Below are 26513 nucleotides of genomic sequence, written 5' to 3'. Positions count from 1 at the left end.
AGGAGATTCCAAGAAGGCAAGTTGGTATCCAAGACCCTCCGCCACTCTCTCCCTGTTTCATGGTATGGAAAATTCCAGCTTCCAGAAAAAGAAAATCTCATAACTGACAACAGAAATATATAGGTCAGTCACTTGGCAGGAGCAGAAATACTACTGAGATGAAGAGGTCAGACTTTAAGAGAAATTTCACAAGGACGGAAGCCATTATTCCAGCCCAGCCTTAGAGGAGGACTAGCTAATGAGCCAGGTGGAAGGGAGAGCACCTCCTGTCTCAGCTGGTCTGCTATCTCTGAATCCCAGAGAGAGCCCTGTTCTTCCATATATTGAGAGTGCTAAATTCAAAAGAGGAGGTGGTGAAAAGCAAAAGTGGCACTTCAATTGTGAGTCTCATGTGGGCCAGGGACTGTGTCTTAATTATCTAGTACCTTCCCCAGGCCTTAGAACAGTGCTTGACACAGAGTAAACACTTAACAAATACCACTATTATTGTTAAAAGTGTACAAACCAGAATGGAGTAATCTTCCATGAATTCCTGCAGGGCTCACATTACAAAGCAATTCAAAATTCAGAGGGTCAGAGGTGATTAGAATGGAAGGAATTGTGGTGGAGAGATGGGGGGCTTAGGACAGTAAGCATCGTGGCTCAGTGGAAAGGGCACGGGTTTTGGAGTCAGAGGTCATGGGTTCAAATCCTGGCTCCGCCATTTGTCAGCTGTGTGACTTTGGGCAAGTCACTTCACTTCTCTGGGCCTCAGCTACCTCATCTGTAAAATGGGGGTGAAGACTGTGAGTCCCCTGTGGGACAACCTGATCATCTTGTAACCTCCCCAGCACTTAGAACAGTGCTTTGCACATAGTAAGCACTTAATAAATGCCACCATTATTATTATTATTATTACAGTGCCTGGCACATAGTAAGCACTTAACACCTTTAAAAAAAATGGGGGGTAGGCAGGGAACTTGAACAAAGGAGCTCACAGCCTGTTATTGGATTAAAATGTGGATTCTTAAAATTCTCTCTAAATTAGTCAACACGGTCAATTTTGCAAACAAGACAAATGAAGGCAGAGAAATAAAGAGACTCCATCATGACTCCAGAACACTAGGTGAGAGCTGGGAGTGGAACCCAAGTCTTCCACCTCTAGCAGGGTGGCTCTCTCCACCGATCAGAGCTGCTCTCCATCAGAGGAGGATTCAGGCTCTCTGTTGCTCCCCAAGATCAGAGTGGAAGAAGCAGTGGGGAGGACAAGGATGCTATAAAGATGATGGACCTGAAAAAGCAGATATTGTACCCTTCCAAGCACTTAGTTCAGGGCTTTGCACACAGTAAGTGCTCAATAAATGCCATTGATTAGCTGATTTGATACCAGAGAACAGACTCAAAGCCAGACAACCTGCCATTTTTTTTCCCTCAGCTCCCTGGCTTTGGGAAAACCCCATCATTCCTGTCTGCTCTCCACTCTTCCAGTTTTCCACCCCTTTCTCTGTGGGGGTCCAAGGCCCAAATAACTTCCCCTGGACGGATTCCCCAGCTGAAGCTGGGTTAGTCACTGAAGAATGAGAGGGGAGATAGGAGAGAGAGTCTCCCACCAAGGGAGAAGCAGTGAGGCCTAGTAGAAAGAGCACGGGGCTGGGAGTCAGAGAACCTGGGTTCTAATCTCAGCTTCATCACATGTCTGCTGTTTGATTTTGGATGAGTCACTTCACTTCTGTGCCTCAGTTTCCTCACATGTAAAATGGGGATTAAGCCCTACTCCCTCCTACTGAGAATGTGAACCCCTTGTTGGACAACCTGATTATCTTGTATCAACCCCAGCCCAGTGTACAGTGTAGAACAGTGTACAGCACATAGTAAGCACCTAACAAACGCTTATGTAAACAAGGAAGAAGGTTGCCTGGCCTCTCTGTTTATCATTATATTGTGCTCTCCCAAGCACTTAGTACTGTTCTCTGCACACAGTAAGCACTCAATAAATACAACTGACACAGAGCATTTGTAATTCTGGGCCAGGTGTGTGCAAGAAGTAAAGGGAGTTTCTGTGGAAACGTGACTGTGTCCAACCCGATTTGCTTGTATTCGCCTCATGCTTAGTACACTACCTGGCACATAGTGAGCACTTAACAAATACCACAATTAAACAAATAGCATTATTATTGCTTAACAAATACAATTATTAATACTATTATCAGCAGCACTTAGTACAGGGTCTGGCATTCAACAAATACTGTCATTACTAATATTGTTATTATTAATAATAATAAGCGTTGCCTAAAAAGCATCTGAAGAAGTAGGCAGGCCCGACAGCATGGAGGCTTCATTGTTTCAGCAATTTTCTAACCAGGGACAAAAGAATGGCTGCGCTCAGGGAAGAAGATGCCAACCCTCCTTCCCAAGGCTGGAGAGGCAGACGCCCCTCCACCCACAAACCCCCAGAGTCATGGACGGTGGGCTCCAGCTCAGTCTGCATGTCAAGTCAAGTGCCAGATTACTCACTTCATAACTGATGAGAGGGAGAAACCGGCCAAAACTCAACAGAGCTCCATTAAGCTGTTCACTCTTACTCTAATCAGAAACACCAGCTCCTGACCTCCCCGCCCAGAGATTGAGTGTGGGACATTCTTAGAACAGCACTCCCCTGAGGAGGCTGGGTGGGGTCCAAAAGCTACAAAAACTGGATGGTAGGGGAGAAAGGATACCCACTTACATTCATTCACTTATTCAATTGTATTTATTGAGTGTTTACTGTGTGCAGAGCACTGTACTAAGCACTTAAAATCATACTGAACGAGTTCTCTCTGGACTCACTTTCACTCTGCCCTGAGGATCAACACACTCGACTTAAAAGCCCCCACTGGCCAGGCGTCTCACAGCTGGGTTTATCATGAAGCTTGCCCAGTGAAGTTTTGCGGGACTCACAGCTCGGTTATAAGTGCATCAGAGCATCTATCACAAGACTGTGAGCCCGTTCTTGGGTAGGGACCGTCTCTATATGTTGCCAACTTGTACTTCCCAAGTGCTTAGTATAGTGCCCTGCATACAGTAAGTGCTCAATAAATATGATTGAATGAATGAATGAAAAGGTAATAATAATTTTGGTATTTGTTAAGCACTTACTATGTGCTAGGCAATGTACTAAGCACTGGGGTAGATAAAAGCAGAATGGGTTGGAGACAGTCCCTGCCACACATGGGGCTCACAATCTTAATCCTCATTTTACAGATGAGGTAACTGAGGTCTAGAGAAGTTGAGAAAGCAGCATCGGTGTTCAGGAGAAAGCCTATCGGAAGAGCAGAACTAGGAAATCCATCCAAACTAAACCAAAACAGGATCAAACATGACATACAACCTCTAGCTGACTGGATCATTTTTCTTCAGAAACATTCAGATCACATTTCCTGGCTCCTCAAGAAACTCTAGTGATCACTTATCCAGCTCTGCAAAAAACAAACTCTTCACCATTGGTTTAAAGCACCCAATCACCTTGTCCCCTCTTACCTCACCTCGCTACTCTCCTACTACAACCCAGCCCACATGCTTCACTCCTCTAATACTAAACTTCTCATTGTACCTTGATCTCACCACCTACCTCTGGCCTGGAACACTTTCCCTCCTCATATCAGATAAATAATTGCTCTCCTCCACTTCAAAATCTTATTGACAGCACATCTTCTCCAAGAAGCCTTCCCTGACTAAGCCCTCCTCTCCTCTTCTCCCGCTCCCTTCTGCATCACCCTGACTTGCTCCCTTCATTCATCCTCCCTCCCACCCCCACATTTCTCCATGGAGAGGGAGTGGCAGGGTCGATTAATAATAATGATAATGATAATAATAATAATAATAATAATAATGGTATGCGTTAAGCACATACTATGTGCCAAGCACTGTTCTAAGTGCTGGGGTAGATATAAAATAATGAGGTCCACACCAAATCCAACAGCTTCATATTTATGGATTTCAAAACCAAGATTTTACTATGTAAGTTATTGTGCTGTGTTTTCCAGAGAGGGGACTGCATTTTCCATTCTGGAGATATACTGAACGACCTCAACATCTTTTCTGCATATGTGTAAATCACATTGAAAAACATGTCAATGATACTTTTTTGTAATTACCAGCTCTCTAAAAACAAGACTATAATGTTACCCAGCTGCCCAAATAAAATGTTAATGGCAATATTTGCCAAACAGTCAGTCTTTGGCAAGGAGGAGGAGAGAGGAGGGAAAGATGGGTGGGAAATGTTTGTAGGTGTAAGCCTTCTTGATTTCAAGTGAAGGATCTTCACATACACAGGAGTTTTCAATTAAAATGAGATTAGGTGCCTATTATTTTAGTCCTTAGTCAAACAATAAGTATGGAGTGCTTAATGTGTGCAGAGCACTGTACTAAGCGATTGGAAGACTACAATATAATAGCGTTGGTAGAAATGTCCCCTGCTCACAAGGAGCTTAGTCTAGAGGAGGAGACAGACATTAATATAAATAAATTACAGATATGTACATAAATGCGGTGGGGCTGAGGGTGGGACAAAAAAGGGGTTCAAATCCAAGAGTGATGCAGAACTGAGTGGGGAAATAAGGACTTAGTAGGGAAAGGCGTCTTGGAGGAGATGCACCTTTAATGAGGATTAGAAGGTGGGGAGAAGGGTCATCTGTTGGATAGAAGGGGAAGGGAGTTCCAGACCAGATGCAGGATGTGGTGAGTGATTGGGAGAAAGATAAATGAGATCAAGGTACAATGAGTAAGTCAGCATTAGAGGAGTAAAGTGGGTGGACCAGCTTACCGTAGGAAATCATAGAGGTAAGGTAGGAGGGGCAAAATGATTGGGTGTTTTAAAGCCAAAGATAAGGAGTTTCTGTTTGAGGCAGAGGTGGATGGGCAACCACTGGAGCTTCTTGAGGAGTTTGAAAATGTGGACTGAATGTTTTTGAAGAAAAATGATCCAGGCAGCAAAGTGAAGTACACACTGGCAAGGGGAGAGACAGGAGGCAGGTAGGTCAGCAAGGGGTCTGATGCACTAATCAAGGCAGAATAGGATAAGTGTTTGGATTAGAATGGTAAGGGCTTGGATAGGAAAAAAGAGCAGATTTTAATGATCTCATTCGAAGCACTGTGGCCTAGTGGAAAGAGCACAGCCTTGGGAATCAGAGGTTGTGGGTTCTATTCCTGGCTCTGCCATTTGTCAGCTGTGTGACTTTGGGCAACTCACTTAACTTCTCTGTGCCTCAGTCACCTCACCTGTAAAATGGGGATTATGACTGTTAGGCCCATGGACAACCTGATAACCTTGTACTTATCCCAGCGCTTAAAACAGTGCTTGGCACATAGTAAGCGCTTAACAAAACCATCACTACTATTATTATTAAGGTTGAACTGATAGGATTTGGTGACACACTGAATAGGAGAGATGGGTCAAGAATAATAGCAAGGTTATGGGCTGAGAGACAAGCAGGATGGTGATGTTGTCTTCAATGATGGGAAAAATCAGCATTTATTCATTCATTCATTCTATTGTATTTATTGAGCACTTACTGTGTGCAGAGCATGGTACTAAGTGCTTGGAAAGTACAAGTTGGCAACATATAGAGATGGTCCCTACCCAACAATGGGCTCATAGTCAAGAAGGGGTAGACAGACAACAAAACATGTAGACAGGTGTCAAGTCATCAAAAGAAATAGAAATAAAGCTAGATGTACATTATTAACAAAATAAATAAAACACAAGGGTTTGGATGGGAAGATGAGGTGTTCCTTTGGGGACATGGTAAGTTTGAGTTACTGGTGGAACATGGTAGTAGATATGTCCAGAAGGGAGAAGGAAATACAAGACTATAGGGAAAGAGACCAGTCACTGGAGTTCAAATACCCAACGGCATATTATTCATTCTTTCAACCAATATTTACATTCCCTTAGGATGCTAGTCCAGGGCTCAGTTCAATGGTCTGCACACAATAAGCACTTAATAACTACTATCACTACTAGTCCTTAGAAGGGGTCATGTAGATAATAATAATGATAGCATTTGTTAAGCGCTTACTATGTGCCAAGCACTATTCTAAGCACTGGGGGGGATACAAGGTATTCAGGTTGTCCCACGTGGGGCTCACAGTTTTAATTCCCATTTTACAGCTGAGGTAAATGAGGCACAGAGAAGTTAAGTGACTTGCCCAAAGTCACACAGGTGACAAGTGGTGGAGCCGGGATTAGAACCCATGACCTCCGACTCCCAAGCCCAGGCTCTTTCCACTGAGCCACACTGCTTCTCATAGCCACGAGATCTTAGGAGACAAAGTTACTGTCTTCATGGAGTTTAGTTAGGAAGCTGAAACACTATGACATTCAAAACTATAATTGATGGTATTAATGAATGGTATATGTTGCCGATTTGTACTTCCCAAGTGCTTAGTACAGTGCTCTGCACACAGTAAGTGCTCAATAAATATGATTGAATGAAAGAATGAATGAAGATAGAGTGTACCTTTGGAGAGTACAATGGAGGTAAGAGACACAATCTCTAGCTTCCAGTAGGGTAAGTTACTCAACCTCTCTGTGCCTCAGTTCCCTTAGCTATAAAAATGGTGATAAACCTATCTGCCTCAGTTACTTCATCTATAAAATGCGGAATAAGACTGCGAGCCCCATGTGGGATATGGACTGTGCCCAACCTGATTATCTTGTATCTACCTCAGTGCTTAGTACAGTGCCTGGCACAAAGTAAGTGCTTAACAAATACCATTAAAAAAAAGAGAGAGAGGCCTACTCTCCAATCGCGTAGATTGCGAGTCCTTTGTGGGACTGGGACCATGACTGATCTGACTATATTGTACCTACCTCAGGGCTTAGGATGCCCTGAGCGCTTAATAAATACCATAAGTGATATTATTACAATTTAACAGGGAAGAAGTCCCTTCCACTCCTTGGGATCCTGATACTTTGCTCTATTGCTAGAAAAGAGAGATTTTTTTTAAAAAAAAAAGAAAATTCAAGGACAGTTGCACTTCTGAGATAGATGGATAGTTCCAATGCTGCAGAAGCAAATGAGAGCATCTCCCATTCAGGTTTATGTCTTTTCTCTATCAGTGTAGTTTCTGAAGATGTTCCTGACCATAAATTCCAGCTTGTTAGTCATGCCAGCTTTCTGTCCTACTAAGTTTATTTCCCATCAAGAGAGTTGGTACGTGAGACTCTCTCTGTATTTTTTACAGGGCTCTAATTTCAATCATAAGGGACCCTTCCTCAAGTTCAGTCTAGTAACGTTAAGCCTTTATAAGTGTCAGGGGGTCTCATTCCACTCAGTGGTGGTATTATACACTAGATAATAATAATAACAGCATTTATTAAGCACTTACTATGTGCAAAGCACTGTTCTAAGTGCTGGGTGCTGAGTAAGGAGCAGTAAAGAAACAAAAGCTATCAAAACTGATTCAGCGATGGACCTGTAGGTCTGAGAGAGGGAAGGAGATGCAGCCAGGGACTGAAGTCAGTAACAGGTCGAGGTCCGGATTGAAATTTGTCCTAGGTCAGGAACGGGGATGATCTGTGTGCCTTTGGGTCAAGGACTCAATACTATGACAGCACATTTAACATTTAGCCAGGTCAGCATTAGTTCCACAAGTGTTCAACTCCTTTGTGCATTTTTTTCAAAGGAATCAGCCTGCTTCAAGGACATCAGTTAATTAAGCCCAGCCATTTCCCCGGGTTGGAGTAACACAGATCCTAATCTACTGTCAGACCAGAGTGTTGGAAAGTAGCTTGCTCAGTTCAGAACAGGCGGTAAGTGATTTAAGACTTCAGTGGCATGTGTACTCTGCATTCCTTCAAGCACATTGCTTCACCCATCTTCTGAGGTTCCCAGTGATCATAGGACCCAACTTGAGAGAAGAGTCACGGTTTCTGTTCTCTTGATTGTGGGCGTTTTTTCTCTACCTCGATGGGGCAGGGCTGGGGGCTAACATGGCACAAAGCCACGTTTGAAAAATGTGTTCCATTTTCAGGAAAATAACAATGGTGGACTGAAATGGATAACGGTTCCAAAGGCATTTCACAATTATAGTGGAAGGGTAAACAGTGGAATCATGATTGTATTGAGTCTGATGTTCATAATTAGTTAATTGGGTGCCAGAAAATAGGATTTAAAATGTCTTAAAACAACCCACACCAGAATCATGGCTTATGTACATTCTTAGTGTCTTTTATTACTTGCTAGAACCACAACGGATGAAATTCTGTCCTTGGAGGCTAAGCCAATCGTGGAGGCCTTTACAGGCTATTTGTAAAAAGGCATGCAAGATTAACCAAACTGAATATGTGAGGATTTGCCCTCATCTCCTCAGGGGAGGAATGAGCAAAGATCTCCTGGTGTCTATTTAAACTTGGGTGGCCAACTGAACTGGCTCATGAGACCTGCAAACCCAAATCCCATCATTGTTATGATGCTAACAGGGAGGGGCTGAGTCTAGAAGAAACTTAATTCAGCAAGCCTGGTCTCCTAAGGGATTTCAGCTCTGAGGCAACATTGCTAGTCAGCCACAGTAATGATAATAATAATAATGATGATTAATGATGCCATTTGTTAAGCACACTGTGCTACATACTGGGATAAATACAAAACAATCTAATCAAACACAATCCCAGTGACAGAGCAACCAGTTCTTAGATTCAACTATAGATGCTTCAGTTCATGCTTGGGAGCCCAATTCTTCCCCACAAACAAGACAACAATGAAAAAGAAGGCAATTTTACAGCAAAGTTGAGGTTGGGAGTCCAATAACCAGAAAGTCTTTTATATGTTTCCATGCCAACCAGTTTCTGGCCCCTAAGATCTGTACCTTGCACAAATGTGTCATCCCACCCACTAGGGACACAGGCACACTGGTCGAAGAGGGACCGCTTTGCGAGATTGCAGAGGGTGGTGGGCCAGGGGAATGGGCAGGGTGAACCGTCAAGATTAAATGCATTGTTTTTGCGAACACAGCCCCTTCACTTGGTGATGAGTGTTTCAGGCTTTGTGTCAAGAACCAGAGAGCAATTTTTCCACCGCCACACGGTTTGTCATCCACATTGCAGGAATAACCATCCCTGAGTGCTAACATCCAGAAGTCCAAGTGTGCGTTCTCCACTGTTTCTGCCGTGTCATCACCTCTCACTTCTCTGGAAGGGCACAGAAAGGAATTAGCATCTCCAGGGCCCCAGCTGGAGGTCCATTTAATATATTTCTTGATCAGATGCCTAGGTAATGGGGTTGTTTCCCAACTGGCGGGGTTGGTACCCATCAATGCCTTCAATATGCATTAATGAAAAGTCTATTTTCGGGCCGGGCTAGCTCAGGTAGCACTGGGGATTGATGCAGACAGGCTGATGGATGACGGCAGGTGCCCCACTCAACCTGCCTTGGCCCAGGGACTCTTTAATGCTCAGCATTGGAACCAGTAGGAAATTGTGTGTTAAGAAGAATAGCTAGGGGCTGGGGGGAGTGGGGAACGCCCTACATGGAGTTTTAAGGGAAACCATCATCTACTCCATATACAATGTGGGCAAAAATAACTGCTGAGGATAAAGCTCCTTTACTATTAGTTGAGTTTCAATGCTCTCACTGGAAATCTTGCATTGACTACTAACCCACATCACCCATCCTAACTCCAAATCCCCCCAAATTCTTCTCTCTCAGTTTTCATCTCCATCATGTACATACTAAAAAATTATTCATTTATATTAATGTCTGTCTCTGTCTCTAGACCATAAGCTTGTTGTGGGCAGGGACCGTATCTACCAATTCTGCTGTATTGTATTCTCCCAAGTGTTTCATAGGGACCACATACACAGTAAGCACACAAATTCTAGTGATTGATTGCCCACTCCCTTTCAGCCCAGATAAAGGTTCCTCTAGAAAGGGGCACATGGGGGTTTCTCCATGACATTCCAGATGCTCCCAAGATTTGAGTCAAGGCGGATGCTGCTCCTTCATGAAACCTCCAACAGGATTTGGAAAGGAGGACAGTCCCTCATGGCTGCTGCACAGCGGTAATGGTATTTTATACCCATGAACCTTTAACCAACCCCACCCTAATTGTGAGTGATCCTTTCAGAGGGACAGAATGGGAGGATCCTTTGGCTACTCATTCTTCTTCAAATCAATGACATAATTGAGGCAACTACCTACATTGGAGCGAGCCATCAATCTCCATTTTCCATCTGAAGCTGATCATTAGCTAGACATTGTAACCAAACGCTAAAAATCAATGCACTGCGATGGCTGCCTTTGGGGAAATCGAGAGATTTTTTTTGTGACCCAAAACAGCCTAAGAAAGATTCTCATGAGGTGAGTGCCACTATTTTATTAAAAAGAGAGGGAAATATTTTCTAATTAAGGCTGCAAGGAGATCCAAGAAGAGGCATCTTCCTGGTAAATATTGTCCCATGGATGATAATTCTGCAGACTGGGAGAACAGTGAATTCCATATTGCCTGTTATGGAGACAAGAATCCTTTTCCAGCTGGATTGAAGATGCCCCCCTCCCTCCCCACCCAGTAATTTCACATGAGATTGGGAGTCTTCTTGGAGGTAGAAGAGCCATAGCCTGAAATGTACTCCATGCAGAACATGAACAAATATAACTGTATATCAGCATTATAAATAACCCCCCAACTACTGGCCCAGAGGGAGAATGCCAGAGGAGAAGAAAGGAGTGTGGATTTTAATCATTTGGCCAGTGTGTCTCAATGGAGGGCAAGTGACAAAAACTAGAACGGTATGAGAAGCTTTTTGGAAGTCATGCAGAAGACAATCAGCTATCTTCTTCTTTCTATATAAGCTAACTGCAATTCTAAATGCTGGAGTGGATATGAGCAAATTGGGTTGGATTTGTCCCATGTCCTATGTGGGGCTCACAGTCTCAATCCCCACTTTGCAGATGAGGTAACTGAGGCACAGAGAAGTGAAGTGTGACTTGCCCAACATCATCCTGCAGACAAGTGGCAGAGCTGAGATTAGAACCCATGACCTTCTGATTCCCAGGCCCATGATCTATCCACTGCTTCTTGCTGCTTCTCTAACACCATCAAAGAGCAGAGGTGGAGAATAGGAGGAAGGAGCTGTCTGAGTTGTCATGGAGGACTTAGTTCTCTGAGGCCCAAGCACTCACTGACTGGGAGAGCTCCAACAGCCTCCCTGCCTCAAGTCATCCTTTCCTAACCTGTTTCAGATTCCACCCACCCAACCCCTGTTCTCCCTCTCTAAGCCCCTGCAATGATGAAAGTCCTTTGCCTCTTCCCATCCTGCATTGAAAGTTTCCACCCCTTCCTTCTTCCCATGCTGAAATCATCCTTGCCTCACTCTCCCAGTCCTGCCAAAACCTTCTCTACTCCTTCTCCATGATGCTCTGCCTGCCCCTTACCAGGAGAGTATGGGACACAGCAGTAAAGAGAGGCTTTCATCATCTCTGGGACTTTGCTGTCTGTTATGGTGGTGGAAAGGAAGGAGTAAGGGGATCAAGACAGGAGGGAAGGGACTTCTAGCAAATAGCATCAAAGACTGTAGACTCTAGACTGTAAGCTTGTTATGGGCAGGGAACGTGCCTGCTAATTCTGGTGTATAGTACTCTCCCAAGCATTTAGTACAGTGCTCTGCACATAGAAAGTCCTCAATAAATATAAGTGATCAATTGACTGATCAAAGAGCTAATTAGGGATTTTTGTGGTGTGCCAGACAAGAGACCCTCTCCATAATCTTCAGAGGGAAAGAGAGGAGAGGAGAAAGGAGAGGGATGGAGAGAAGGAAAGAGAGAGGGAGAAGGGTTATCTTGGCTACATGCTCATTTTCTCAACTGCCCTAGATTGGAAGCTCCTTGGGGGCAGGGGTTATAGCTCTCTATATGCCCCTGCTGCCCATATCACCTAATATAATGCTATGAACCCACAGCAGTCAATCAATGTTAGCCAAACTGAAAACAAATGCAAGTCCTGCCTCTTATCAACAATAAATTGAAACTCCCAGGGGGAAGGTTCCATCCCATACTCTTGTTCTGTTCCAATGATCCAGCCCAGGGACTGACCAATGATGAGGTTCTTAATCAGCAAATTCAGGCCAAGTCTGACTCTGTAGTCCCCACTTCATTTAATCACTGGCCCTGCTCCGTGACCCCCCCGGCTCTGACATCCTTAATTCTGCGTTGAGCTAACCACGACTGCGTCTGTGATATTGTTATAGTTTACTCTCCCAAACACTTAGTACAGTGCTCTGCTTCCAATAAGTGTTCAATATGATTGACTGATTTCCAATTGGCCTGGAAGAGCCACAGCATTATTGGGAGGCATTACTGGACACTGACATCCCCCATGCGATCTTTCCTTTCAGGACCTTTGCTTCCCGAATGCTACTTTGAATTGGAGACGGAAATTGGAGATGAGCAGCGTAGCTTAGTGAAAAAAGCACAGGCTTGGGAGTCAGAGGATGTGGGTTCTAATTCTGGCTCCGCCACTTGTTTGTTGTGTGACCTTGGGCAAGTCACTTCACCTCTCTGTGCCTCAGTTACCTCATCTGTAAAATGGGTATTGAGACTGTTAGCCTCACGTGGGACAACCTGATTACCTTGTATCTACCCCAGTGCTTAGAACAGTGCTTGGCACTTAGTAAGCACTTAACAAATACCATCATCATCATCATCAAAAGAAAAACTTCAAACTGGGAACAGCAGTTTTGTTTTGGGTTTCCCTTTCCCCAACTCAGAATGAGGATGGTGTTTGAAATGAATCATTAAACCCCGAATATTGCTGGAAAACACAAAAAATTCAATCAGTCTGGGGATCACAATTCCAAGGCTGCCACTAGACCCTGAATACTGGTGGATGACGCCAAGAATGAGATAGTCACATCACCGCCACCATCTTCAAGAAGAATTTATAGCATCCAAGCCCTGAAACCTCAATTCTCCAGGAAATTGTTTGGCGTAATGAGCCCCCATTTCACCTCTCTGGTCAATTTCTCCAGTAGCTGATCTTTGACTGAGCTCCACTTTCCCAGCTGCACCACATCTCCTATCAGGTGCTCAGTAACCTTGCCCCCTCCTACCACAACTCAGCCCACACACGTGACTCCTCTAATAATAATAATAATGCTGGCATTTACCAAGTGCTTACTATGTGCAAAGCACTGTTCTAAGCACTGGGGAGGTTACAAGGTGATCAGGTTGTCCCTCAGGGGGCTCACAGTCTTAATCCCCATTTTACAGATGAGGTAACTGAGGCCCAGAGAAGTTAAGTGATTTGCCCAAAGTCACATAGTTGACAATTAGTGGAGCTGGGATTTGAACCCATGACCTCTGACTCCAAAGCTTGTGCTCCTTCCACTGAGCCACGCTGCTTCTCTAATGCCAACCTACTCACTGTACCTCGAGCTCACCTATCTTGCCACCAACTTCTCATCCACATTCTGTCTCTGGCATGCAGTGCCCTCCCTCTTCATATCCAAAAATTATTCTCTCCCACTTAAAGCCTTGCTGAAGACACATCTCCTCCAAGAGGCCTTCCCTGACTAAGCCCTCCTTTCCTCTTCTCCCACTACCTTCTACATTGCCCTGATTTGTTCCCTTTATTCATTCCCCCTCCCAGCCCCACAGCACTTATGTACATTTCCGTAATTTATTTATTTATATTAATAGCTGTTTCCCCCTCTAGACTGTAAACTCACTGTGGGAAGGAAATGTGTCTGTTATATTGCTATATTATACTTTCCCAAGCATTTAGTACAGTGCATTGCACACAGTAAGCTCTCAATAAATACGACTGACTCACTGACTGACATCAGGCTAACCCTTTCGGCCCCCTACCCATAGGTAAGATCACATGACCCTCAACCCACTTTCCCTGGCCCATGAAGGTGGTGGCATCACTCAGACTTTTGAGTTGGCCATAACCGGACACAGGACTGGGCAAAATGGAGTTCTTGGAAATGCTGCCAGGCATTTCAACAGTCACCAGGGGGACTTTTAGAGTGCATCACCTTCTCTCCGGAATTTAAGAGTAATAATTGTGGTACTTGTTAAGCGCTTACTACACAAGTGCCAGGCACCATTCTAAGTGCTGGGGTAGACACAAAATAATTGGGTCTGCGAGTATTTCTAAGGATCCTTCCTAGAAATTTTCCACTTCAGCTGCAGTGGGTAGGTTCCTTTAGCACTCTGAAATTTTTCACTACTTGTTAATGTAATCACTTAGGGTTACAAAGATAGAAATAGGAATAGTATGGAATATACACAGTGCCAGTGTCTTGGTTTATGAACCCATTCAAAAGTACTTCTAGACTGTGAGCCTATTGTTGTGTAGGGACTGTATCTGTTGCTGAATTGTACTTTCCAAGCGCTTGAGTACAGTGCTCCGCACACAGTAAGCACTCAATAAATATGACTGAATGAACAAATGAATTAATACTTCTCTCCCCTCTAGACTATAAATTCCTTGTGCGCAGGGGGCATGCCTCCCAACTCTGCTATATTATCTCCTAAGGTCTTAGTACAGTCCTTTAGACTCACTGTAGGCAGGGAATGTGTCTGTTTATTGTTGTATTGCACTCTCCCAAGTGCTTAGCACAGTGCTCTGCACTCAGTAATTGCTCAGTAAATCCAACTGACTGACTCACATTCTTAATCCCCATTTTATAGAAGAGGGAACTGAAGCAGAGAGAAGCTAAATGACTTGCCCAAAGTCACACAGCAGACAAGTGACAGAACCAGGATTAGAACCAAGATCCTTCTGACTCTCAGGCCCATGCTCTATCCACTAGGCCATGCTGCTTCTCTAAGATAATAATAATAATGGTATTTGTTAAGTGTTTACTACGTGCCAAGCACTGTTCACAGTGCTGGAGTAGATACAAGGTAATCAGGTTGTCCCAAATGGGGCTCACAGTCTTAAGAGAAGCAGCGTGGCTCAGTGGAAAGAGCACGGGCTTGGGAGTCAGAGGTCATGGGTTCTAATTCCGACTCCGACATTTATCAGCTGCGTGACCTTGGGCAAGTCACTTCACTTCTCTACGCCTCAGTGACCTCATCTGTATGAGGGATTAAAAATGTGAGCCCCATGTGGGACAACCTGATCAACTTGTATCCCCGCTAGCGCTTAGAACAGTGCTTTGCTCATAGTAAGCATTTAACAAATACCATCATTATTATTATTAATCCCCATTTTACAGATGAGGTAACTGAGGCACAGAGAAATTAAGTGACTTGCCCAAAGTCACACAGCTGACAAGTGGCAGAGCCAGGATTAGAAGCCACGATCTCTGACTCCCAAGCCCATGCTCTTTCCACTAGGCTATGCTGTGGCAATTCTGACTGTACAGGGGAGACTTCTCATATTTTTAACTGATGGGAAGATCGAGGCAGGAAAAAGCTGCAGGTTGTAGCAGTTGAACAAACGGTGTAATGGCTAAGCCGTCTCTTCTGGCAATCAATAAGGGCAGGTTTCTGGCTAGAAGAAGTGGATGATGAACTATGCTTGCTTCCCCCAAACTGGAAAATATGTTGCTGACATGAAAACCATGCTTAAAACTCACACAGACACAGGTAATTTAGCAGATGGAGCTATAGAAGAGGGCAACTGTAACCCCTGAGCAACGCTGCAAGTAAAACCATTCATTATTTGCTTTCTGCTCCTGTAAATCGTTCTGGGAAAAAGTGTTGTCAGTTTTGCATACCTGTTTTGATGGATAACTGAATTATCCTGCGAAAGCGAGGCAAGCTCGCAGGTTAAGAAAGTTGTTACTGGGAAGGGGATCAGATTCCTTCCTTACAAAGCACCCGCACCTCCCGTCCTCGTATTTTGCTCCAAAGATTCACTACCGTTGCTGGCAAAGGAGTCTATGCTTCCATTTGCACTTCCTGATCTTTTAAGAGCACCCTGAGAAAAGGACATCCACTGCTTGGTACTGAAGTTGCCCCAAACCCGACTAATGAAGCTGGTGAAAAATAATCACCTCAGCTGTCTTGTATTCACTTTCATGCGCAGAGTGATAAAACACAAGTCTGCCTGCAAAAATGCAGGAGGGGAGCTCTTTACAGGAGTGAGGGTGAAGAAGCAAAGCTGATTCACCGAGTAGTTGCCCTATAAAGCAGGCTGCCTTGTACATTTTTAGATTAAGACACCATTAATTCACCAGCACCCAGCATGCATGACTGGGGCTTTCATAGTAAATCACCTAGTTATACAAACCGCAGGGGCTCTTTTAGGAGGCAGACTTTGCTGGAGGAGAAAGGGGGTGAGGCAGAGGCTGCCCACCTGAAAAGAGAGAGGTAGGACAAGAGATTTTTCAAGACTTCCGGCTCACTTTGACCTTTGTGAAAATGATTTGGCTAAGCTAAAATGCCTCCCTAGTTAATAACATTACGAACGCTCTCAAACAGAAAAGCTTAGTTGGTGCTTTTGAAAATCACTCTAGACAGTTACCAGATTGTTTAAATTATATAGAGAAATATCTCACGCAGTTCAGCAGAAGGGAGAGAAATGAACCAAACTCAGCACACTAGGGTGCTGGGGCTCCTTGGACAGCTCTCTCCAGCTTCTGCCTGGAAAAGGTTGTACATCTCTATAAATTATTTATTTATATTAAAGTCTATCTCCCTCTCTAGACTGTAAGCTCATTGTCAACTAGTCAATCAATTGTATTTATTGAGCACTTACTGTTTGCAGAACACTGAACTAAGTCCTTGGGAGAGTAAAATACAACAGGCATATTCTCTGCCCACAAAGAATTTACAGTTGAGAGGGGGAGACAGACATAAATAGAAACAAACAAATTAGAAATATGTACCTAAGTGCTGTGGGGCTGGGAGGGGGGCTGAATAAATGGAACAAGTCAGGGCAACTCAGAAGGGAGTGGGAGAAGAGGAAAGGAAATCTTAGTCAGGGAAGGCCTCTTGGAGGAGATGTGGCTTTGAAGGAGGGGAGAGTAATTGTCTATCAGATATGAGAAAGGAGGGTATTCCAAGCCAGAGGCAGGATGTGGGCAAAAAGGTCGGAGGAGAGATAGATGAGATCGAGGTACAGTGAGAAGGTTAGCATTAGAGGAGCGAAGTGTGAGGGCTGGGTTGTAGGAGAGTAGCAAGGCGAGGTAAGAAGTGGCAAGGTGATTGACTGCTTTAAAGCCATGGTGAGGAGTTTTCATTTGATGTGGAGTAGGATGGGCAACCCCTGGAGTTTCTTGAGGAGTGGGGAAACATGTCCTGAACGTTTTTGTAGAAAAATGATCCAGGTAGCTGAGTGATGTATGGACTGGAGTGGAGGGAGACAGGAGGCTGGGAGGTCAGCAAGGAGGCTTGATGCAGTAATCAAGGTGGGATAGGATGAGTGATTGGATGAAGAGGAAAGTGCAGATTTTAGCGATGTTGTGAAGGTCGAACTGACAGGATTTAGTGATGGATTGAATATGTGGGTTGAATAAGAGAGAGAAGTCAAGGATAATGCCAAGGTTAAAGGACTGTGAGACAGAAACAATGGTAGTGCCTTCTACGGTGATGGGAAAGTCAAGGGGAGGGGACTGTTTGGGTGGAAAGATAAGTTCTGTTTTATTATTATTATTAATAATAATAATAGTACATGCCAGGCACTGTACCAAGCTTGGGACAAAAAGCATTAGACATATTAAGTTTGAGTTGATTGAAGGACATCCAAGTAGAGATGTCTTGAAGACAGGAGGAAATGTAAGATTGCAAAGAGGAAGAAAAATCAGGGATGGAGATGGAGATTTGGATATCATCTGCACAGAGGCAGTAGTTAAAGCCATGTGAGCGAATGAGTTCTCCAAAGGAGTGGGTGTAGATGGAGAATAGAAGGGGAAACTCACTGTGGGCAGAGAACACATCCACCAACTCTGTTGTATTGTACTCCCCCAAGTACTTAGTACAGTACTCTGCTCACAATATGTACTCAATAAATACCATCGATTGACTGACATGAAGTTTTCCTGGGTCTCAAGCTCCCATGATGCTGTGCCCACATAATGGTGTTTTGCACCCAAAACTGGTCATTCTCCAAGACGCATGTGCTGGAAAAACATCCCAGATTTAGTTGGCCTCCGGCCTAGCCTTGCCCTCCACCCTGCCACAACAGCATGGGGGGGCCTGGCCCGGGACAACAGGTGGCCAGAGGCCTCTGCTCATGATGGAATCATTTCCCTCCCTCTTCCCTCATCAAAAATAAAATCCCCTTCGTGGGGAAAGCCTCAGCCTTTGAGCCCACCCTCCCTCCCATTAATTACCAATTACATGTTCACAATGAAATAGAAAGGGCCCGTAGGATAATGTCTCAATTCCAAGTGTCTGAGAGCTAAATGTGAGCATTCCTTCTCATTATGGAAGTCCAGCTCAGTCTCCTCTTAATGTCTCATTACTGCACTGGCACAAAGGAATAGGGAATGACTCTTGGGGGGTTGGGGGTGAGAGCAGGGAGGGACTCCAGATCCCCTTTGGGGTTACCCCCTTTAATAGCCCATTGGCAGCCTAGCCTCAGTTTTGCTTCAGGGCAGGATGGCTGCTTTTCAATATTAGCATCTAAATGAGCTCATCAGAGAGCAGCAGAATGAATGGGGAAAATTCAAGCCTCCTGTCTCCTCTCCCTGCTGTAGATACAATAAGACCAGCACCTCAGAGGGTAGGCTATGGGTTTTTTAAAAATGAAAGAAATGTAAAAAATATTAGGGTAGTATGGTTTTTGGATTGAATTATTGATTTATTCACTCATTCATTCAATTGTATTTATTGATCACTTACTGTGTGCTGAGCACTTGGGAAAGTAGATTATAAGAATAAACAGACACCTTCTCTGCCCTCATGTCTATGAGGTGAAAAAGAGGTATGACCCTGAAATCTTATCCTAAAAAACCCCTCCCTTGATCCCTCAGCTCCTCCCAGTATTCACCCCATCTCCTTCCTACCATTCCTCTCCAAACTCCTAGAGCAAGTTGTCTATAAGCTCCACTTCCTCTGCTGCAATTCTTCCCTTGACCCCCTCCTATCTGGCTTCTGACCCTTCACTCTATAGAAACTACCCTTGCTAAAGTCACCAATAATCTCCTTCTTGTCAAATATAATGGCTTCTATTCCAGGCTAATCCTCCTCGATCTCTCAGCTACTTTCAATACTGTGAACCACCCCCTTCTCCTGGAAACAATATCTAACTGTGATTTCACTGACACAGTCATCTCCTGGTTCTCCTCCTATCCACTGACTGCTAGATCTCAATCTCTTTTGCGGGCTCCTCCTCTGGCTCCCACCTCCTATGAGAGACCCTCAGGCTCCGTTCTGGGTTCCCCTCTATTCTCCATCTACAACCACTCTCTTGGAGAACTCATTCACTCCCATGGCTTCAACTACCATCTCTATGCAGATTATTCCCAAATCTGGAATAGAGAATAGAGAATAGAGAAGCAGCGTGGCTCAGTGGAAAGAGCACGGGCTTTGGAGTCAGAGGTCATGGGTTCGAATCCCGGCTCCACCACATGTCTGCTGTGTGACTTTGGGCGAGTAACTTGACTTCCCTGTGCCTCAGTTACCTCATCTGTAAAATGGGGGTGAAGACTGTGAGCCCCACGTGGTACAACCTGATGACCTTGTATCTATCCCAGTGCTTAGAACGGTGCTTGGTACATAGTAAGCGCTTAACAAATGCCATTATTATTATTATTATTATTATGTACATCTCCAGGCCTGACCTCTCTCCTCTACAGTCTCATATTTTCTCCTGCCTTCAGAACACCTCTAATAACAATGAAAATAACACTTGTGGTATTTATTAAGCATTTACTATTTGCCAGGCACTGTACTATGGCTGGGGTAGATACAAGATAATCAGGTTGGACACAGTCCCTGACTTGCATGGGGCTCCCAGCCTTAATCCCCATTTTACAGATATGGTAACTGAGGCACAGAAAAGTTAAGTGACTTACCCAAGGTCACACAGCAAGCAAGTGGCTGACCCGGGATTAGAAGCCAAGTCTTTCAGACTCCCACGTCCATGCTGCTTCTCTAACTGGCTGTCCCACCATCTCTACTTGGATGTCTGCCGACACCACAAACTTCACATGTCCAAATCAGAACTCATCTTCCCACCCAAACACTGTCCTCCCCCTGACCTTCCTTTCATTCTTTCATTCATTCAATTGTATTTACTGAGAGCTTACTCTGTGCAAAGCATTGTACTAAGCGCTTGGGAGAGTACAATACAACAACAAATTCCCTGCTCACAACGAGCTCACAATCTAGAGGGGAGGACAGACATTAGTATGCGTAAACAAATAAAATAAATAAATACATTACAGATATTTACAGATATATGCATATGGACTTTGGGGATGGGAGGGAGGATGAATGAAAGGAGCAAGTCGGGGTGATGCAGAAGGGAGTGGGAGAAGAGGAGAGGAGAGCTTAGTCAGGGAAGGCTTCTTAGCTTCCTAGTACTGTAGGCAGCATCATCATCATCCCTGCCTCACAGGCCTGTAATTATGGCATTATCCTTGACATTTCTCTCTCACTCAACCCACATCCTTTCAGTTCTACCTTCAAAACATCGCTAAAATCCATCTTTTCCTCTCCATCAAAAGTGCTATCACATTGAGCTAAGCACTTATCCTACCCCGCCTTGATTACTGCATCAACCTCCTTGCTGACCACCCTGATTCCTGTCTCTCCCCATGCCAATCCACACTTCACTCTACTGCCCAGATCATTTTTCTCAAATAACATTCATTTGGTGTTTCCTCACTCCTCTAGAACCTCTAATAGTTGCCCATCCACTGTCATGTCACAAAGAAACCCCTTTCCATCAGTTTTCAAACACTCAACACCTTGTCCCTTTCTATCTTACCTTGCTGATTTCCTTCTACAACCCATTGTGGTCACTCTGCTGCTCTAATGCCAACCTACTCTAAGTACCTCAGTCTCGTATATCTCTCCACCAGCTTCCCACCCATATTTTGCCTCTGGCATGGAACTCTTTTCCCCTTCATATCTGACAAACCACAATTCTCCCAACCTTCAAAGCCATATTAAATTTTTTTTTCTGATGGCATTTATTAAGTGCTATGTGAAAAGCACTGTGAGCCCCATGAGGGACAACCTGATCACCTTTGTAACCACCCCAGTGCTTAGAACAGTGCTTTGCATGTAGTAAGCCATGTAATAAATGCCATCATTATTATTATTATTGTTACTATGCTTGGCACACAGTAAGCTACCTATCTCACCATGTATATAAATACACATTCACCCATACACTTACATATGGCAAGATTTGCTGTGGCCTCTTTAGAATATGCCTCCATTTAAAGCAGCTTGGGTTCAAAGTAGCCCATGTAAAATAATTATACCAGGAATATGCATTCACACATACACTCTCTCTCTCTTTCTCTCTCTCTCTCTCTCTCTCTCTCTCTCTCTCTCTCATGTGAGCCATGTCTGTCTGAAGCAGGACTAATGTTTTAAATGATTTTCTTTTTTAGTTGGTAATAGCCTGTTATGGTTTTTTTGTTTTGTTTTGTTTTTATGATATTTGTTAAGTGTTATGCGTCAGGCACTGTACTAAGCTCTGGGGTAGATGTAAGCTAACCATGTTGGACACAGTCCCTGTCCCACATGGAGTTCACAGTCTTAATATTCATTTTACAGATGAGGGAACTGAGGCCCAGAGTAGGTCACACGGCAGACAAGTAGTGGAGATGGGTTTAGAGCTTCCTGAAAAAGTCAGATGGCATATAGAGAAGCAGCATGGCTCAGTGGAAGGAGCCTGGGCTTGGGAGTCAGATATCATGGGTTCTAATTCTGCCTCCATCACATGTCTGCTGTGTGACCTTGGGCAAGTCATTACACTTCTCTGGGCCTCAGTGACCGCATCTGTAAAATGGGGATGAAGACTGTGAGCCCCACATGGGACAACCTGATGTCCTTGTATCTACCCCAGAGCTTAGAACAGTGCTTTGCACATAGTAAGTGCTTAACAAATGTCATTATTATTATTACTATTATTATTATTATTATTATGTTGCCATACCCAATATTGATTTCATAAGTTTGCTGTTGGGGGAGATACTATTTTCTCCCTTGGCCATGAATTCTGTGCAGGTAAGGCCTGGGACTCTGGGCTAGCTCACTGTCACTGGGTGTTCTCCCGGGAGGAGGTGGAGGGGGCCACGGAGCCAGCAGTGGGACTAGACTGTAAGCTCGTTGTGGGCAGGGAGTGCATCAGTTTATTATTGTATCGTACTCTCCAAAGCACTCAGTACAGTGCTCTGAACACAGTAAATGCTCAGTAAATATGGTTGAATGAACGAACTCAGGACCTTCTGATTCCCAGGTCCATGCTCTATCCACTAAGCCACGCTCCTTCTCTGTTCTGTTAGCCTGTTCTCATGTGAATCTGTACAAGGAAATTCTAGTCCTTGCTACCAAAAAATAATGTGCACAAAGAGCAGCATACAGGCAAGGCAAAGGGTTTAAAAGGTGGGGGTTCCCCTGGGGACCCAGCAGGGCTTGCCCCAGGTAGATCTTGCTCTCAGTAAGTCACGCTTTGGTCTCTTCCAGGGCTCAGCACTGTCTTCATCTGGCTGGACTGGAAGTCTAGGTGGGCTGGCAGGATCTTGGGGAAGGACTAGGCATCCCTTCTCTCTTTATTACTGTATTGTACTTTCCAAGAGCTTAGTACAGTGCTCCGCACACAGCAGGCGCTCAGTAAATACGGTTGAATGAATTAATCAATCCAACCTTGGGCCCCATCGTCCAATCAAAACGAATCACAACATCCGTATGGCCTTCATACAACAAAAGCCAAACAAAAAAAACTAAAATAGAAAACTAAACAGCAAATGATGTTGCAAAATGATCATCAGGAAATTGGAAAAGTCAGTACCCATATGAAGTTCAGAGTGAAATTTGGGAAGGGGACACCATTGGAGTTCACAAAATTATGGAAGGTGAGTATGGAAATGCTAGTTACCAAAACCCAAGACAGGGACAGGGGCACCCTGAAGCTCGGGGGCGAGAGATCCAAAATCAACCTAAGGAAACACTTTTTCACTCAGGGGGAGATAAACACATGGAATTCATTCATTCATTCATTTAATCGTATTTATTGAGTGCTTACTGTGTGCAGAGCGCTGTACTAAGCACTTGGGTAGTACAAGTTGGCAACATATAGAGACGGTCCCTACCCAACAGCGGGCTCACATTCTCACAGAAAGTTGTGCAGGCGGAAATATCCAGGACATTCAAAAGGAGTTTATATATCCACAGCAGAGGTCCAAAATGAGTCACGAGAGGGAAAGTTAGGGAGGTAGAGAGCCAATTTAGGGAGGGCAGACAGTAAATCCATTCTGTTGCCACTGTTGAAGATAAAATTCTGAGCTGGATGGACTACTGGTAATAGTGGTGATTTTATTCTGTTGTAACCATGGAGAAACTCAAGGGTTCTGGATTTTTTAATTGGTTTCACACAACACAGACAGTGTCAATTGAGGGCATGCTCTTTCTCTTCATATTCAAAAGACTGCTTTACAGAAGGAATAATTTCCCCACAAAACAATTCAAGCAAAATTTTCCAAACCTGCATTCCTTCAGTGCTGGTGGGAGATGAAATTACTTTATCCACTCCAAGATGCCAACTACCCCGCTCATATCCAAAATCAAAGTGGCTCCCAAAACCTTCCTTTCGGTCTTCTCCACACAAACAGAAATGCAGTTTATGTTTTACTTGCACACACAATAGCTCCCAAAACAATTTTAGTTGCATGTTAGGCGGATCGGGGGAGACCATCCTTTCTTGGAAATCCAAGGGATGTTAAAAACTTCAGACTCACGAATCCTCCCTTCAGTGACCCTTGCGATGAACTAATTTCCTTTGATTTGAACTTGATGCTCACCTCAGCTCCACAATATTTTTGTAAATATTCTGATACTCTATTTCCCCTATCCTTAATCTATTTTAATATCTGTCTCTGCACATAGTAAGCGCTCAATAAATACGATTGAATGAATGAATGTCTCTCCCTATACACTGCAAGCTCCTTGTGGGCAGGGATGGCATCTACCAACTCAGTCAATCCATCTATTTATTGAACACTTACTGTGTGCAGAGCACTGTACTGAGGGCTTGGGAGAGTACAGTGTTGGTAGATGCATTCCCTTTCCACAGTGAGTTTACAGTTCAAAGGGGAAGGCAGACATTAATAACTCTCCTGCATTGCACTTTCCCAAGTGCTCAGTACATTGCTTTGCAGACAGAAAGCGCTCAATACACACCATTAATTGATTGATTAACCGATGGACTTGAAACCCCTTCATCCCACCGCCCCCCACACCTTCCTCTCCACCCACTTGAAAGGCAGAAACCAGCCATCTGTAATCTTCTAGGCAAACCCAACCTACTTCCTTCATCGTAATGCCTAGCTGGCTCTGACGTGAGCCTGGTGCACTTAGGTGGGCAGTGATCTGTGAAAGGATTAATTTGCAGGTCTTATTACCTAAATCGAAAGAAATTTTTCAGCCGTCGGTAACGTGCTTGCGAGATTTCCCCGGTGTGGCCAAAGGCCATTCATTTCTGCACTTTCCCAGACGAAGCCTAAAGGGTTCTCCAAAGTGCTGTGAAAATTCATGATTAAGAGGCAGGCTAGGGGAAGTGGAAGGAAATGCCAAACATCGGGGGTGAAACTCCAAAATGGGAAGGCTAGGGATAGACAGGGATTACGATCACCAATCTCCCACACACCACACATAAAAGCGACCACAACAGCTTACCTGATTCCTTTGTTCTGAGCAATACTGTGTAGGGAAAGCCTGGCCACTGTAGAAATCACCTGAGGAGGGAAAGGGAGAGAATTCATTTAAATTCTGGTAGAAATGGGAAACAGGCAACATGCTATTTAATTGAAATGTAAAGTGTGACCTGGGTACAGAATGCAAATTTAGCAGTGAGGCCCTTCGTGAAACAGTTTTCAGCTTTCCAGCACCATTAATTTCTTAGTCCATTAAATGTCATTCTGACCTGATTTTTCTGTAGGTACTTAAATGATGGTACATAACTGAAGCAGGACTGATGTGCATTTTTAAAACTTTAAAATGATGAAACTAAGAGAAACAATTTCAAATGGGTAAAGTCTGGTAGTCGTTAAGAGCATCCAGACCGGCAGTCTTCTTTTTTTAAAAAAAACAGCCAGTACATCAAATTTTTCCTAGGAACCCCAAGCCCTTCACATGTATTATCTTCCATATCTTTACAACTGGGCTTCAGGATCAAGAGATAATAAGAAAGGTGGCACAACCTCTCTCCCTGGATTTTTTTCCTCAGTCAACTGATGGTATTTATCAGGTGCTTATTGTGCACCAAGCACTGTTCTAAACACTTGGGAGAGCACAATACAAGAGAGTAGCTATTGACAATTCCTGTCCACAAGAAGCATACAGACTTCCCACTTACTGCAAACTTCCTAATCTTCATCCCTGTGACAAGAAGATTTCACATTACTTCCAAGTATGATGAGCCCATGTCCACTGCCACCTCTGTCGCACATCCAAACAGGAGATGGTTATGGGGAAATGGAAGCCCAGAGAGGCCTAGGATTTGCCCAAAATCATCTAGCCATTCTGAACTCCCAAGCCAGTCCACCAGACCTCAACATCCAGCTCTGATTTTTACCAAAAACAAAGAGCATCACATGTGCTTCAATACAAATCAGTGGGTTAACTGCAGAGTTGGGATTCCAAAGAGACACCAACAGAATGCACTTCTGAGTGAACAAGAACTTTTCTAGACCAACCAAGGCTATTTGCCTACAGCTTTCCTTCTTGGCACAATACAACTGTAAATAGAGAGAACGTTAAAAAAAAAAAATCCCTCACCCGTCTGGGGTGATATCTGTCCCTTTCTGAAAGATGTCAGTTAAGGAGCAAAGAGATTCTGCCCAAGAGGAAAATTTTCAATTTGTCCAGTAGACTGTTCAGTTATCACGACTCACTCTAAAATATAAACTGTATCCTGGAGCATTTAGCCCTGGAATAGCTCTGCCACTTCGATCTAAACTGTCATTTGCAGTAGGTGGCTAGGTCAGCCTAAGTACATATTATTAAGCAGAGCCAGAGTTTTCAACGGGATTAAATTTACCAAACAAGCAGAAAAGCAATCATTTGACCTAGGAGAGGCCAAGCTGGGGGCACTCACTCTGCTTCTGCTGCAGTTCTTTCTGGGTCTGAGAGTGGGGATGTGAAAAGTAAAGGGCAGTTTACTCCTTCCCCACCTACTCCCATATACTACTGACTCAAGTCAGAGCAGGAAGAAACATGGAGAGGATCTGGATTCTAATCTGACCTCTGCCAATTACACGCTGGGCTACCTTGAGCAAGTCACTTAATTTATCTGGGCCTCAACTGTAACATGGGGATTAAGTACCTGTTCTCCCTCCTACTTGGACTGCAAGCCCCATGAGAGACAGGAACTGTGTTCGACCAAATTAACTTGTACCTACCCCAGTGCTTAGAACAATGTTT

General features: G+C 44.1%; 1 protein-coding gene across 9 annotated transcripts in view; it reads right to left on the bottom strand.

Moving 5' to 3' along the window:
- The window catches only part of VAV2 (vav guanine nucleotide exchange factor 2), a 375195-nt gene that overhangs the window by 124919 nt on the left and 223763 nt on the right, over window positions 1-26513 (bottom strand). For all 9 annotated transcript variants that reach the window (XM_038744653.1, XM_038744661.1, XM_038744659.1 and 6 more), the window contains exon 3: window positions 24768-24826. In XM_038744653.1, the coding sequence (XP_038600581.1) occupies window positions 24768-24826 (59 nt within the window). The remainder of the gene's footprint in view (window positions 1-24767; window positions 24827-26513) is intronic.

The sequence above is a fragment of the Tachyglossus aculeatus genome, chromosome 4 (assembly GCF_015852505.1).
Source record: "Tachyglossus aculeatus isolate mTacAcu1 chromosome 4, mTacAcu1.pri, whole genome shotgun sequence".
NCBI lineage: Eukaryota > Metazoa > Chordata > Mammalia > Monotremata > Tachyglossidae > Tachyglossus > Tachyglossus aculeatus.
This window is presented reverse-complemented; position numbering and strand designations above follow the sequence as displayed.